Genomic DNA, 15,693 nt, shown 5'->3' on the forward strand with positions numbered 1-15,693 from the left:
ATTGCCATTTTTGTAACTAGCCTACATTTGACAACATGTTCATCAAACTGATGAAATGTCAACTGAAATGTATGCCAGTGTTTTTTTTTTTGTTTGTTTTTTTTTTTTAGCTGTAACTACGTTCACGAGGTATGATTGAAGGCTACCCTTGAAATTTGTGTTAATCTGTATACTGGGTAACATTTGTTATAAATCACACCTAGGCTGAAATCATCACGACGTGTAGGCCTAAACCTTTTGCTGTTTTAGCTAACGATACGATAGATAGAGCCACGCGTAGTCATATTTTTAGTTTGGCAGGCAACTAGACTAGTAGTAGCTGACAGTCGCAGATACCAAAGAATGACTGATCTTCCGCGCGAAATATGGCGGAGCTCCTGGAAATGAAAGAGGCGATTGTTTCTTACTTGGACCGAAGTGGGGGCCTTCTTCAGTTTGTGGATGACTGTAAACTTTACAACGGTGAGGTGGCTGAAACCCCTGAGCTCAGTACTACGCGTTTATTGTTAGGTTAGCTTGATAGCTGGAAGGTGCCTTCTGTATCCGTTGACGTTAAGTAAGTTACAACGTTAGCTAGCAGGCTAAGTGATTGTTGACGGCAGTATACAGCTGACTAGCTGCCAACCAAGCTGATTTATTTATTTGTTTATTTGAGGGACTTCAATATTTATCATCTCAGCCTCCTACTGGCTCGTAAATGGCTATCGGTTGAATTTATTTGTTTTGTGGTAAGAACATAAACCACCCTAGACAATTAAATTGTAAATGGACTCTAAATTTTTACTCATAACTTAACGAGCCTGAAACTTTTTGTCACAGCTCGCCTCATAGCTATAGATTAATTACATAATAATAATAGTAGCCTAGTAGTAATAAAACATTTTATTCATATCACCTAGCCTTACCATAAAACGCAAAGTACTGAACACAACATCAACTTTTTTAGGCTTTTCTTATTTCCCGCCTTCATGTACAGGAACCCATTGTCTACAGCTGCTTTAAAAAACGATTTACGATCAATTGTAGTCAGTGGAGTAGCCAGGAATTCTGGGCCCCTTAGTAGGCATATTGTAAATAATGAGACCCCCCCTCCCCCTTGGGCTCCTAGAATTATTTCTCCCCACTTAAAACAGCCCTGATTGCATTACAGTATTTGTACTGTTTGGGACCATCAGACCCTCTTAGAAAGGGCTTGTAGACCAAGGGGACATGCTTTCCAAATGGTTTCATAATATACTTAGGCTACATATTATCTACATAAACTGTGCAAACGCAGGAGAAAACACATCCTGAGACATTATTGTTTAACTGGATTTTCCTTTTTATGTATATTTGTGCCAGTTAAATAGATGATCTGCTACTTGGTGCTCTAATAATGTGGTGAGTTTTAAATATATATATATATTATTCTAACAGTCGCCTATTCCTACCAGACTCTGCACAGAGTGAGGCAGTGTATCGTTTCTGTATACACGTGAATCCCACCGATCTGATTGAGTTGGATGCCAGGCTGGCCGACTGCTTATTGCATGATCCATTCAAAGCCACAGCCCTCTTTCAGTCTGTAAGTTCAGATAATGACAAATAGCTTATACATTAGTTACCATTTAATTGTTGGTCTAAGCACTCATTTTTTCTTTCAGGTGTGCTTTCTATCAATCAAGACATTATCACTCATTGAAAAGATACACACAGAAAACCAGGTAGATCAGAACTTTGACTAGAAACACATTTTTGCTGTATAATGAATACTTTTGCCTCATCTGTAATGTGAGGGGAGATTATGATGATTATAATGCAACTGTATAAATTAATGAATTAATTAATCATTGGATTTATACAGCACTTTTCCGAAAGCTCTACAGTGATGTGTGGGAGCTTACCTCACCCACCACCAATGTGTAGCACCCACCTGGGTGATGCGTGGTAGCCATTTTGCACCAGATCGCTCACCACACATTAGCTAAGGTGGAGAGGGAGAGCACATTTTTAGCCAGTTAAATCAGGGGATGATTAGGTGGCAAGTTCAAGAGAGCCAGGTTGGGAATTTAGCCAGGACCCCGGGGAACCCCCTACTCGTTGCGGCAAGTGTCATGGGGTCTATAATGCCACAGTGAGCTGCAACAGTCCGAAAGACTGTTGCAGCTGTGACAACATGTAAGGAAGAACAAAGTGTAAGAATGCAATCCTTTCCTGTGAATGTTACCTTAAGAATTAGGCTCATTTGTTTCTGTTGCATTGCACTTGAAGAATGTTTAGAAAACCTGTGCTCAACCCCAGTCTTTCCCCTTCTGACTGGAGGTGAATGTCGTATTGAAGCTGACACACTTGCCGCCGTTTCCCGAGTATTTCCTGGACCTCTGCAAGTTCCCTCGTGGGTATGGCCCCATGCGGCCCGTCGCCATGGAGGGCCTGACGATCGCCATGACACGCATCACCAAGTACACTCAGGGGGCTAGGTTCCTGTGCACAGACGACAAATGCCCCTTTTCCAGAGGTACCTCCACGACAACCCCCCTCCTGTGTGATCCAGCTACTTTATTCTTTTTAAAGCCTCAAAGTGATCTACTGGGCCCCAGTGTCGTCCCCTACCGGCGCCAGCAATTACTCTTATTGAACCGTGTTTCTCTGCTTCAGTCCTCTCTGAACAGAAATAACACTGCTTCAGCCAGGAGACAAGGCACTGCAGTGGCTTCTCAGCATTTACTAAACCCTTTTAACTTTTTTCATTCTCTTTGCCCAGTTTCCTTACCATTTCAGTATCAATATTGCACTGCATTGCTGTAGTCAGCATCTCTTTTAAGAGAAATGCTCTCTTGCATAATGTATTATATGTATCTGTTATGCCATTTGAGGTATTGGTTTGATCTGAAAGGGATAAATCCCGCCGTGATGCGCGTATTGAAGTTATGAGGCCTGAGCGACGCTATGATGCTTCAGTGCTGAGCACTCGACAGCAGCGCTCCTGTCTCTCGCAGGGTTCCACCACATCAGAGTGCACTCCCCCGGAGCCACGGAGTCCGTCACTGTGAGGGGCGGCTTCACCTGCGCGCTCTGCTCCGCCCCCCTCAAAGAGGACGTCAAGTTCAGAGTGCTGGGGGGTGAGAGCAGCGTCCTTCCTGTCGAGGGTCACTGAGGGACACCCTGAGTGCAACACCTCACCTCCTGCTAAGTGTGTGGAGATGAGGGGGGAGTGAGAGGTTGCTCTCAAAAAACATGACTAATACAATTCCACAGAACCTCAGTACAAGTCAAGAAAGCTCACATTACACTAATGAGTGCAGGTTACTGGGTGGCTATCTGTCAGAATCCCAATACCATAGTTTTAAAACGGCAGGTTTAGCTGTATGGGTGTAACATGGATGTTATACCTGAGAAACAATCATAATCATATTGATGTGTACAGAGTACCTGGCAAACATCACACAGCAGGGTGAAGCTTGTAGTTGGGGTCAAGTTTGGTGGAACACCAATGCGATGGTTTTTTAACAGACAAGCAGCTGGTGGAGATGGTCCCAGCACAAGCACTGGATGTGCTCAGTGTTCACCCTCCCTGCTCCTTCAGGTACCAATCTGTGACCTTGTTCCTCAGAGGTAAGCCTGCATTATCTCTTAGCTTTCCATATACCTTCCCCTGAACAGAAAATCACATTTAAATTTAGAGTTTTTAAGACATTTCAAGAAAATGAATGATATTTATCTGAAAGTCTGATGTTTTTGTTGAGTTTTTCTTTCTGTACAAGGTAGGTGAGTCAAACAAGGTTTTTTTAAATGTAAATTTTCTCTGCCATTTTAACCAACTCATTAAGAGGCAAAAAACTGACTGACCGAGTTCAAATAAACAGAAATCCTGAGCAGACAGCCTGCACAGTTCCCCAAATGAAATATTAATTGTCCCTGTCCCCTTCAATAACATTGTCCAGCCGTTGCTCTTGAGAGACGTTTCTCAGTGCCAGCATTAGCATATTCTGTTGACCTAGCCTCAGAAAGGAATTTGGCATATTGGCTCTAGTTACTAAGTATATATGTTATTAAATATAAGGAACATTCATTAGAAAGTCACACAAACACTGAGACCTTTATTCTGAGAGTGTTCTGCATTGCTTTTTGCCTCAGATTAAGTGCCTTGTACGTATCTGGAACAGTCAGCTAAGAGCAGCCTATGAATGTTATGGTTTGGTTTCTGAATGCTCAGATGAACTGTGTAACTCCATGAGAATGGGCAGGCTGTACAGGGTGGTGGGGATTCCAGCACATGTACACCAGTGGCCAAATATCACCTGGAGCGTAGAGGCCAACACCGTGGAGCCTTGGACACCAGAATGTAAATCTTCTCTCAAGTTTGTAGCTTTGTGATATATGAATGTGGTAATGGTGTTATTGTAGTGTTATTCATGTACTTGCCTTGTGCCTTCATTCAGACCCCAGCTTGGTCAGCAGTAACTTCCAGGCTTTGCTAGCAGCCTCCGCCTGCTCTACCTGGAGATTCTCCGCTATCCTGGCCAATACTTTCGGGTCACCGGTGATTCCACCGGGCCTGTACAGCACCCTGAAGCTGGTCCTGTTACTCAGCCTGGTCCAGACCAGTGAGGATGACCCAGATTCACTGAACTACCTGGATGTTTTTGCCCTGACCAATGACACACTCATAATAGAAAGGTGCTTATCCACAGACTTAATGAGGGTTGCTTGGTGACTAAAGCCCTAGACCTTGGTGTAGGGACACACCCCACAGTGTAAAATACAGTCTTGGCTAAAGTATTTCTGCAGATGGGGTTTCCCTCTTCTCATCACTCAAATGTGACTCTGGTCAGTCAGCTGCTTGTGGTTTCTGCTCCTAAGTGTAGTCATCCAGCACTGTACATAACTGAGCTAGTGGACTACCGAGTGTAAATGAAGCTGTGGCTGGCATGACGTTTGTTCTCATTTCTGCTCTATTGAATGAATGGAGCACAATTCAGAGACTGGGGCTAGAAAAATGACATGCATTCCAAATTGGGGAAAAGTTCAATATGATCTAGAAACGGATTAAAAAGATTTAACTATTTTGGGCCCTCATTGCTCTGTCTGTCTGTATGTAAGGCTAATGACCTATAGCCTGGGACTGGCGAGTCGGGGGATACGTCACCAGGTGACGGGGGAGCTGTTTGTGTCCCTGTCGAGAGATGAGCACGGGACGGGCGCCGCCAACGTGCATGCAGGCTCTGCCCTGCTGGCCAGCGGGGGGGTCTGCCTGCTGGGGGACCTGGCCTCCTACAGGAAGGACAAGATGGAGGCGCTCCAGTCAGGTACAGCGCAAAGCCTTGAGCTCTCTGTCAACCCGCGCCTCCCCATGTCCCCGCTCCCACGCACCCTGCTCTCCGTTCACCCTCGCCCTCCCGCTCTCCCAGCTCTGGAGACCAGGACTGCAGCCCTGTTCATCCCAGGGAAGAAGTACGGAGAGGACGTGGACCAGCAGCTCTCCTTTCCCATCCAGTGCAACTTCTGGGCTCTCTGCGACATCACCACTGGCGCAAAGAGGTCCCTCAACAGCGACAGCGCTGTTCTGGGGTCAGCCGTGAGTTCACGCACTCCTACTATCACTGCTGAGGGACTTTTTTAGAAATCACACAGATCATTTTGATATGACTCATGCTTATTGTTCAACTCACAGGGGGTTTCCAGTGAACACGTAATTCGCTCCTGATTGCTGGGATATTAAAGCAGTGCTGCCAATATTACTGCGGGGTTACTGGGGCAGTTCATCCAAAATTAACCACCGACAATGTGTTTTTTCAGAATTTGAGATCACCCCAATAATCAGCGGCCCCTCGGACAAATGCCTTTATTTAGGATTTGAGTATCAGGCAGGATGTGGAAGCGGCTTATTCCCCCTCCAAAGGAAGCTCCTCATTGTTTGTGCTCAGCCGCACGGGTTTCTTGCCTTTGATTGCAGCTGAAAAACAAGACAATGGCTTTGATTTCATTTCCCCTCTGGTCTATGTGAAAGGAGACTTGACGAAAAGCAGTAATCTCCTGGAATTGTGAAAGTTCCTCATAGTAAGGGAAAGTGTGCTGTGCTGGAACAGAAGGCCTGGGCTCTCCCCTTCTGGCTGTAGGAAATGGGACCAGTTCCTGCCCAGATTGCAGAGGCCTTTAGCCTGTTGGTCCAGTGTCGGGAGGCGGGCAGGGATCGCTCTCTGCTGCCCCTGGTGGTTCACACCCTGAGGCTGGCTGTTAGGCCTGGGGAACCCCTGTACCCCGCCTGCATGCAGTTTACCACACAGGACTACCAGGAGGTACACCACAGAGGCATTGCCTGCAAATGGCAAGCTGTGTGCTGGTCTGTCTCCATTAGGAAAATATGATTAATTTAATTATAATTATTCTCCCTACACAGTAGTCTACATGTTTGTGTGTGTTCCCAATCAGCTTTGTTTATCTACACCCTGATATCTTATGAGTCATAGTGCACCCATTTAGCATTCATTACACTTGAGCTTGCCACAGGTATTTTTTGCTTTTAAGTACAAGTAATTGTCCCACATATGCTTTTTACATTGTTTGACTGTCGAACAGTGTGTGACAGTTATGACTCCAGACTTCTAGAACAGTGTGTGACAGTTATGACTCTAGACTTCTAGAACAGTGTGTGACAGTTCTGACACTAGACTCCAGGTACACAGTGAGTGACAGCTGTGACATCAGACTCCCGGTTAAACAGGGTTTGTCTCTGTTCTCTCTTCCTGAGCTCTTGGCTCACGCGCGGGGCCTGCGGGTGGAGCTGAGCCCTGAGGCGGAGAAGCTGATTCACGGGTACTACATGGCCAGCCGCAGGGTACGCTCTGATTCCACACAGGGCTCCTCTCTGCCTGTGGCCTCTATCAGACACCTGTAAGTACGGCATATAGGGCATAGCACAGCAGTATCCACATGCTACAATAGAGTGGGGGATAATAGATTTGAATAATGAACGTAATTTTGCAGGGCAGTGTCACCATGGGGACAGAGTGTATGATAGCATTCCTAAAAATTAGCCATCAGACCTGTTTTCAATTCTCAGTAGTACTGCTTTTATCCACAAGGTGGAGCACTTTCACTGTCCATACATCAGTGTTCGGTTCTGTAAATTTGACCTTTTTATAAATGTAAAGCTTAAATGCATTCTTTTTGATAGATAGAGCCAGCCAAATATTTTGAAAATCTTTTCACCATTATGTCAGCCTTCATTTGAAAACAGGGCTGTTTCTGTGACTGTAGCATACCAAAAAAAAAGTAAGTCACAGGGTTTAAATTTTGAGTTATGAACTCAGCAGTGTTTTTAGGAGCCCGAGCTGGTCCTAATTGAGATGAATGTTGAGCGTATTTACTTGATTGTTTTTGCAAGGATTTCCCTGGCCGAGGCCCACAGCAAGCTGAGCCTGAGGAGGGTGGTGCTGGAGGAGGACGCGGTGGTGGCGGTGCTACTGTGTGAGAACTCCGTTACCCTGAAGCACGGTGAGCGCCACTCCCGCTGCCGGTCTGAGCTGGAGCTCACCGGGCCCCGCGCTGCACGTACTCATCGTCACTGTGTCCCCATCAGCCAGTTTCGCACACAACATACGGGATGAGCAGATTGTCTTCTCCTAACGGGTTTAACTCCAGGGAATGTTTTCTAAGTATGTACCAAAGTAGCCTAGCACTATGTACAATGTTTGTACAGTGTACAATATGTGCAATATCCAAAACCATGTAAGCTTTAATAAATGCTGTATGCCACTGCTTAACAGTACTTGTTCATAGGATTTCAGTAGACAGATAATATTGCAGGACCCGTTTCATCTAAGCCACATACTACAAAAGGGTTGAGAGGACATGGGTTCATTTTTTTTCTGTTTTCTCTCAGTAATGGAACTATTTGTCTTATTATTTTGTGATCTCAGGATAACAAGCTTGCTTTCTTGAGATCACAAAATAAATTAGTATAAAAGAATTGAGGAACTAAAAGTTTTAAATGGCTTTGGCAATTGACAGTGGCAAGCCTGTTTGTTTCTACCTGTGTTAAGCCTTGATCAAGGTAGAAACAAACAGTCTTGGATATATCAACCAGACCCCAACTCTGCCATTGTCAATTGCCAAAGCCATTTTAAACTTTTTTAGTTCCTCAATCCATTTATACTCATTTATTTTCGCCACGGAGACGAAAACTGGCAGGACTGTACGGAAGGCCGGAGACAATGAGTACTTTTTTCCTTTCTTTTTTTTTTTTGCTTTGTTTTCTCGTGATCACAAAATAATTATTTCGTACGGTATTGGCAAGCGTGGATGCGCTGTTTGAATGTTTGCGTTTAACCGCTCACAGATCTGTATTCTAGTCGGGGGGGCGGGGCTTTGCGCTACCCATGGCCTTTGGGCAGACCGTTTGTCTGGGGATTGCAGGTGCCTCGGCGCTCGTTATCCCTCCCGATGCCCTGTTTCCGTGTGACCTCCACGACCTGGACTCTCTGCGCAGGAGAGACCTGACCTTGGAGCAGCTCCACCAGCAGATCCTGCAGTTTGTGTACGCCTACGCGCCCGGGGCAGCGAGCTACATCACAGAGGAATAGACCACCGAAGAGCAGCCCGCGCAGGTAGCTGGGTCAGCCGCCGTAACGAGCAGCAGCCATAATGCAATGGCCTAGTTACTGAGGAAAACTGAAACACTTGTATTTCATTTTGCTGAAATGAGACACTAAGTATTTTCTAACAACTGCTCCCTGTACGTCCAGAAAACTCATTCCTGTTAATGTTTGTATAGGTGCCTTTAGATTTTGACGATAAGCTTTAGTGCGTTTAGCCATCATTTCACTTGAAATACATCTGTACCTTTCTGGAAAGTTCACTAATCTGCTTTTCATTGCAGGAGTCACCAGTGCACACTTAAAGGACCTGCTCTAAAGACGTTCCTGGCATTTCTGTGGTTAATATAGGCTACACTTGTTGAACTATGTGATCTATTTTACCCAATTGCCAACAAAATCTGAGCTAAATGGCTCACTTTTAATGCAGAAATAAACTATAGAGCAGTTATTTTACTCCAGCCAAATGTTATTGTAAACGGAACTGATTTCAACCAACATCATAAAATTGTAATTCTGAACTGAAAGGGCACCGCAGGTGAACAGAGAGCAAGCACAGGCATCTCAAACAAAAGTATGCTGTAGAGGCACTTCCACCGAACAAGGATGGATGAGCTTGGGATGTGAGGCCTAAAATTCCTTCTGCACAACCCTGGCCTTTGAGTGCAGGCTTGTCATTGGAAAAAAGGCCCTAGAGACCAGTTAATCATGCATGTCAGCTGAGTACTGAAGGCACCCAGGGTGTCTGGGTAAAGAGAGTGGGACAGATGCATGTGCTTGGACACACCACACTGTTTTGAAAAAGACCATGCCCTTGCTAGGCTCTTGGTACATACACTGCTGTGGAAAATGTATTTGCCCCCTTCCAGATTTCCTCTATTATTGCATATTTCTCTCACTGAATGGTTTCAGATCTTTTTTTTGCAAATGACTTTTTCCCATTAGCAGTGGTTTCCACCTTGCTGCTCTCCCCTCTGCCTAGTCTTATTGTGGAGTCATGAACACTGACCTTAGTTGAGGCTAGTGGCCTTTGGATGTTCTGGGTTCTTTTGTGACTTCCTGGATGAGTTGCCACCCCACCTTTACATAAATTTTAGCAAACCAAAACTCACAGTTCCAAGTGTTCTCCATTTGGAGAAAATGGCTCTGGTATAATGGAGCCCAAAGCAGTAGAAATGGCTTTAACTTTGCCTCATCTCTTTTTGTTGTAATTTCCTTTGATCATGGCGTTGGGTGTTTGTGTAAACTTTGTGGTGACTACTTGCTGATGGTAAGGTTCGATAGGAGTGAGGCTGAAATTCAACAGGGCTGCCTGAAATAAACCCTGGATGTGTTCAATCAGCTGAATCCAATTATCAATTACATTTGGTTGGTTAACTAAGGGGGCAAATACTTTCACACATGGGTGATATGGGTGTTTGACATCTAATGAAATACTTTTTTTAAATGTGTTGAGTTTACTCAGGTCTGAATATAATATTAAAGGAAATCAGGAAGGGGGCAAATACTTTCACAACACTCTACAACTGAATATTGTTGGAAATTTATATAAAAATGAAAACTGCTCTAGGAGCCCTTTTAAGGAAGATCCTACTGTACTTGCCTAAAGGTAATAAGAGGAACCACAGCAGCAAAAACTTTTGGCAGGCAACTAGACAAAAACCAAAGACTTCAGAGCTGACACCCTTATGAAGGAACTGTAGGTGCTTTAATGCCATTCAATTAGGGGAAAAGACCACAATTTACAATTTATTTTATTTTTTTTAAACAAGAACAAAAATGTGAATTTTTTCCAAATTCCATTCTTCCTGGTGGCTGGAACTTCCATCCCCATGCCTTCATATGCTCATCAACTCTTGTTTCTGCAAAACAAAATGCACGTAGACTTAAGCGGTACATTAAAACAATGGGCTTCAGCAAATCTGTTGCATTAAACAAGTATCCTAGCCTTTTACACCCTTTAGGTTAGTTCATGGAAAATGTGCCGAGAACTCAGATGGTCACAGTATCAGCACCCCAGTTTGGTCTGATGGGTAAACGGCAAAAACGTGACATCATCATAGTTCAAGTAGAATCACTGCGCAAAAGCGCTTCCTCATTAACATTAGTATGCAGAAACGGAGAAACTCACCATGTTAAGCCACTTATGAGACACCTCCGTACACCCTGCACCTCAGCAAGCACCCACAGTCATCATGTCTGCAAGAAAAACAACAGTTAGACACTTGACAGATACGCCAATGCAGTTAACAGGCACTGACAGAGATGGCATTACAGCAGGAGTCTCAGATGGTCACAGTATCAGCACCCCAAGTTTGGTCTGATGGGTAAACGGCAAAAATGTGACATCACAGTTCCAGCAGCATCACGTTGATTTTTGACATGTTAAAATGTAACACTGAGGTGAGTAAGATGTATGGAAAGCCAAGCGTAGCTTAAGTTAAGGGGCCCATTACAATCGCATGAATATAACAGAATGCATTAACATGCTCAGGAAATGTCACAGCGGTGACATATGCCTTGCTGCAATGCTAATCTATACACAATTCCTGCATTGCTTTTGGCTGAGGTTCTCATAGGCACGTTGAGGCAAGCAATACTACCATGTTAACACAGCAATTTTTGCTGTGTTAACAGGGCAAAAATAACCATGAGCCTTTTAAAAAAATTTTATTTATTTATTTAAAAAAGACATTGACATCGATGGCCTTCCATAAGACAGAGAAACTCACCATGTTAAGCCACATGACACCTCTGTACACCATACACCGCTACAAGGAACCAGATTCATCATGCCTGCAAGATAAACGATTGTTAGACACCTGACAAATAGGCCAATGCAGGTAACAAGTACTGCCAAAGATGGTGTAATAGCAGGAGTCTCAGATAGTCACAGTATCAGCACCCCAGTTTGGTCTGATGGGTAAACGGCAAAAATGTGACATCATCATAGTTCCAGTAGCATCACTGTGCAAAACGGCTCTCATTAGCATTAGTATGCACAGACAGAGAAACTCACCATGTTAAGCCACTTATGAGACACCTCTGTACACCCGGCACCTCAGCAAGCACCCAGGTTCATCATGTCTATAAGAAAAACAACTGTTAGGCACCTGACAGATAGTCCAATGCTGGTAACAAGTACTGCCAAAGATGGTGTAATAGCAGGAGACTCAGATAATCACAGTATCAGCACCCCAGATTGGTCTGATGGGTAAACGGCAAAAATGTGACATCATAGTTCAAGTAGAATCACTGACGAACCAGTGATTTTTAGTCTACTTTATTACCACCATATATACTTGCAGCTCAGTTGCATCGTTTGGTCTACTCACCAGAGGTGTCCATCGCCATCTGCCGCTCTCACAATCCTTGAACTCCTGAGATGGGAGACAAGATGCACCCTCTTAGAGCTTAGATGCAGAAACCACACCATTCCCTTTCATCGCACAGCTGGCCCAAGTGCCCAGCCAACAGCTGCATATACAAATGCTACAGGAGATAAATGCTACCTGAGGTCTGCCTCCATTTCCTGTGCACAAGTTTAGAAAAAAATTGAAGTGGGCGAGTTTACTCAGATAGTCACAGTGTCAGCATCCCAGTCTGGTCAGATGGGTAAACGGCAAAAACGTGACATCATCACAGTTCCAGAAGCATCGCACTGATCCAACTCCATCAAACATACTTCAGAAGCAATCTTTTGCTCTGATCTTACCATGACACGATTTTCACACTCCCCACCTCTTGGGCAGTATCACTGATCTGGCTCCATACCTGATGGGGAGAAATACCACAGCGTGTTGGCTTTGCAGATCAACATCAAGACAAAGCCAAATGCTACACATAAGCAATAAATGACCAGCAGATTCAAACAGTGAGTTGTTGCTGGAGACCATCGGCACCGCTTCTGCTCTGATAGGTAAATGGAAACAATAAGAAACTCTTTAAAGAGCCTCAAATTCATCATTAGTATCAAAAAAGGAAACTCACCATGACGAGCTAGAACCAAGACACTCAGGGACACCCTGAAACTCTTCAGGCACTCCTGGCTCATCATATCTACATGGAAAAACAAGTTAGATCCAATTTGAAAGGCCAAACCTGGTTAACACGAAGTGCAACAGCATTGTTCCTGGAGACTTAGATACTCAGTATCAGCACCCCTGTGTGGTCTGATGGGTAAACAGCAAAAACATGACATCACAACTCCACCTGCATTAGCAACAAGTGCCTGTAATTCAACCAGTGGTAGAAAAAACTCATCCTTACAAGCCAGTAATGAACAGCCTTCTCTAAACACCACCCCTCTTGATTCATCTTTGTATCTAGAAGAGGAAAACATGTCTTTGCTGCACACAAACTTTTCTCTCTTCTATAGCCCATGTTCATTTTAAGGAGGGGGGGGGGGATAATCCAGGCAAAGCCATCTAAATTTAATTCCTAGTTATCATTGTTTCTACAATCACCATCAGGAAAGAATGTACGAACCCCCCACGAAAATTTAAAAACTTTTTTTTTTTTTTTAAACTAAAATGTGTATACGTGTGCTATAGTAGTTTTACAGCACATTGCCACTTTACACAAGTGAAGGACATTGTGTCAAATACTGTCAAAATTGGGAGAGAAGTCAGCTTTTTCCTGTGTAAAACCCTTTTTTTATTTATAGAACTATCAAATCATTTCACTTCAACTACCTGACACTTTAGTAGTCACATCATATTAGCTGTAGGTTGTGTACAAAATATCCATTCAAATAAATACCAGAGATAATTTGTTAGCACAAAAAAATAACTAGATCCTAAGCGACAAAAAAGTTTGCCACCATCACTAATTGCGCATCTAGTGTGGCAGTATTGATTTTTTATCTGGCTCCCGGGAGCTGTACTGAGGGAGTAGCCAATGTGTGTCCAACTCATTTAAAAAAGATGACTGATGAACTGGGAGGTCAAAGAGCATGTGTAGCACAGCTTGGAAGCAGGACTCCCCAGCCGCACTGGGGTGGACTTACCAAGGCTGGCTCAACTCAAGGTCAGGACCTTTACCAAGACTGGTGTACCTTAGAGCTCCCCGAAGTCAGTCTTACTCCCACAAAGGCCTGGCAGGGCCGATTCCCAAACCACTGGCCACGTGGGGCATGTCAGGCCTGGCCAGGGCCAGCGCACAGTTATAACCACAGTGGCCCAAGTGGTAAAGGAGCAATTTATCATTGGAACTGGGACAAGCAGCTGCCAGCATGATTTATGACAACACTGTGGGGACATTTAAAACCCTTTTCTCAATTCATCATAAGTTTTTTTTTTTTTTTTTGGGGGGGGGTTCGTTTTGCTAACGTTGAAACTAATTACCATACAGGAAATGTCCGTTTCCAGAGATTTTTCAATTATAATTCTAATAGCAATAGAAGACTATGCATTCCAAACTCAGTAGTTTGTTCCGATCACTTATACCAAGGATTGTCATTTCGCCATATTAAAACTCGGATTTTTCCAACTTATTTTTTGGAAGACACTTTTCAATAATGGCATTGCAGATAAACAGAGGACGTATTAAACTGGTGCTCAGTTAAAACGTGTCACTATTTTTCTTCAAAATTAAAGTATATTTGCGAACTGACAAACATTCCATTTCTGCTTTTGAACAGTGGGAAAACAGCCCTTGCCCTACCAGCTACACGTTAATGCGTATCCGTTTATAACAGCAAATACTAAAATGTTTGCAGTATAATAAGCCAGTACTCATTCGGAGTCTTGCTTAGCGAAATGCATCAATAATTGCAAAAGTTGGCAATAGCCCAATGGTCCGAAATTAAAAGTCCTAGCATGCATATCTTCCACGCATGATCTCAGCCATCTGACTTCACTAATTAGTTCTGCATCCTGGTTGAATAATTGTACTATTTAGCCAACCCAGGTATTTGGAACTAAATACTGGGGAGGACTTTTGCTTTCTGAACCTAGATTTTCCACGTGAGGAAGTGGAGATGACGATGCACAAATGACGGAGCCTATGTGGATCTGAGCAGGCCTGCGTAGAAATGGCTGGCAAACTAGTGTATACGCGTGTACAAATCTGGCTCACGTAGGCAAGTTAAAGCGGCACCTCGTGCGAAATGTATTACTTTTATTATCTCCAGTATACTTAACCATATGAAAACCGTGTACAGCAGCCTTATTCCAAGCTATTTGAATATGATCTCCTGAATTTCTTCAGTGATAGCGAGCGATGCTATATAAGGTTTTTCGGTTACCTACAAGGAAAGTGGTGATTGAGTTAACGATACGCTCAAACGAACGTTAGATAACTAACTAGTAGAAGTCCCGGGACCAAAAGTGAGCGGATCTTGAACGATCTTCACAGCACGTGGATGGCGTTAGCGTTTGTACAAAGCAATTCAGAAGACGTAGCTAGTAATAAAACAATCACAAAACTCGTGGATCTAGCTAGCAATAACATGCGGAACAGTAACTTGATTTAATGCTAGGTAGCGTATGCTACTTCAGAGCTCTAAATAACTTCAGCCAAGGTACCTCGTTAGCTGAATTGTAACAGCACATTTAGCTAGTTAGTAACACTGCTATAGATAACTGCATGCTCTACAATAATATCATAAAATGCATATACGCTAGATACCTAATCAAACATTTACCTGTTCATGCAAAATAGCAACCGTTTGAAATAAACGGGTTGATAGATGCCGCGCCGACCATAGTTCTGCAGCCACGTGCCATACCCAGCTCTTGCTTATGGAAAAAAAGACCACGCATCAGTTTTCGATTCAATTTGTAGCGCTTCCTCTTCCGGTTCTTTTTGGAGACATGCGCAGAGAACGTCTGATGGATCGGTCTATGGGGTGGATGGGTAACCTATTTTTATACAGTCTCTGTGGGTAGCTAGCACGGAACTGTCCTGTGATGGCCACAGGACTGGGGTGGTGACAAAAGTACACGTTCTAGTAGTTAGACCATTCAGCGGGAATGTTTGTGTGTAAGCATGTGTATTAGGAAGCCTTCCGTACAGTATGTGCACGCGCGAGACAAACTGCAGAAAACTTTAAACTACCCTGTATCTTTTATTCTAGAAGACTAACAGATCTGAAACCATGTAATTATTTTTCAGT

At 43.8% G+C, this 15,693-nt stretch overlaps 1 protein-coding gene and 1 long non-coding RNA gene across 9 annotated transcripts; one reads left to right on the forward strand and one right to left on the reverse strand.

The window, feature by feature from the left end:
* Positions 1-66: 66 nt before the first annotated feature.
* On the forward strand, positions 67-9,815 carry mcmdc2 (minichromosome maintenance domain containing 2). 5 transcript variants are annotated; one of them, XM_064333010.1, is made up of 15 exons: positions 67-462; positions 1,434-1,564; positions 1,644-1,703; positions 2,302-2,497; positions 2,979-3,101; positions 3,493-3,594; positions 4,196-4,324; positions 4,422-4,659; positions 5,083-5,288; positions 5,391-5,557; positions 6,099-6,278; positions 6,731-6,873; positions 7,367-7,476; positions 8,398-8,588; positions 8,861-9,815. In XM_064333010.1, exons 1-14 carry the CDS (start codon positions 366-368, stop codon positions 8,562-8,564), a joined length of 2,049 nt encoding a protein of 682 aa, XP_064189080.1. In that variant the 5' UTR covers positions 67-365; the 3' UTR covers positions 8,565-8,588; positions 8,861-9,815. The 5 variants fall into 5 exon arrangements, with proteins under 5 accessions (XP_064189080.1, XP_064189082.1, XP_064189081.1 ...); XM_064333012.1 differs by lacking the exon at positions 6,099-6,278; XM_064333011.1 differs by lacking the exon at positions 4,196-4,324.
* Positions 9,816-10,262: 447 nt separating this feature from the next.
* On the reverse strand, positions 10,263-15,368 carry LOC135253574 (uncharacterized). 4 transcript variants are annotated; one of them, XR_010329654.1, is made up of 8 exons: positions 15,223-15,368; positions 12,567-12,635; positions 12,292-12,350; positions 11,912-11,956; positions 11,596-11,663; positions 11,329-11,372; positions 10,708-10,731; positions 10,263-10,438 (listed from the first exon to the last, which is right to left on the reverse strand). It is a non-coding gene; the product is annotated as an uncharacterized LOC135253574 (long non-coding RNA). The 4 variants fall into 4 exon arrangements; XR_010329653.1 differs by having other exon boundaries at positions 10,708-10,775; positions 11,309-11,372; XR_010329652.1 differs by having other exon boundaries at positions 10,708-10,775; positions 11,305-11,372.
* Positions 15,369-15,693: the final 325 nt, after the last annotated feature.

The sequence above is a fragment of the Anguilla rostrata genome, chromosome 4 (genome assembly GCF_018555375.3).
Source record: "Anguilla rostrata isolate EN2019 chromosome 4, ASM1855537v3, whole genome shotgun sequence".
NCBI classification, from domain to species: Eukaryota; Metazoa; Chordata; class Actinopteri; order Anguilliformes; family Anguillidae; genus Anguilla; species Anguilla rostrata.

Excerpts from the sequence above, each read along its gene's own strand:
- mcmdc2 (XM_064333010.1), top strand. The coding sequence starts at position 366 with ATGGCGGAGCTCCTGGAAATGAAAGAGGCGATTGTTTCTTACTTGGAC. Across the intron at positions 4,660-5,082 it reads GACACACTCATAATAGAAAG|GCTAATGACCTATAGCCTGG; the intron begins GTGCTTATCCAC and ends TCTGTATGTAAG. Across the intron at positions 7,477-8,397 it reads CTCCGTTACCCTGAAGCACG|GTGCCTCGGCGCTCGTTATC; the intron begins GTGAGCGCCACT and ends TGGGGATTGCAG.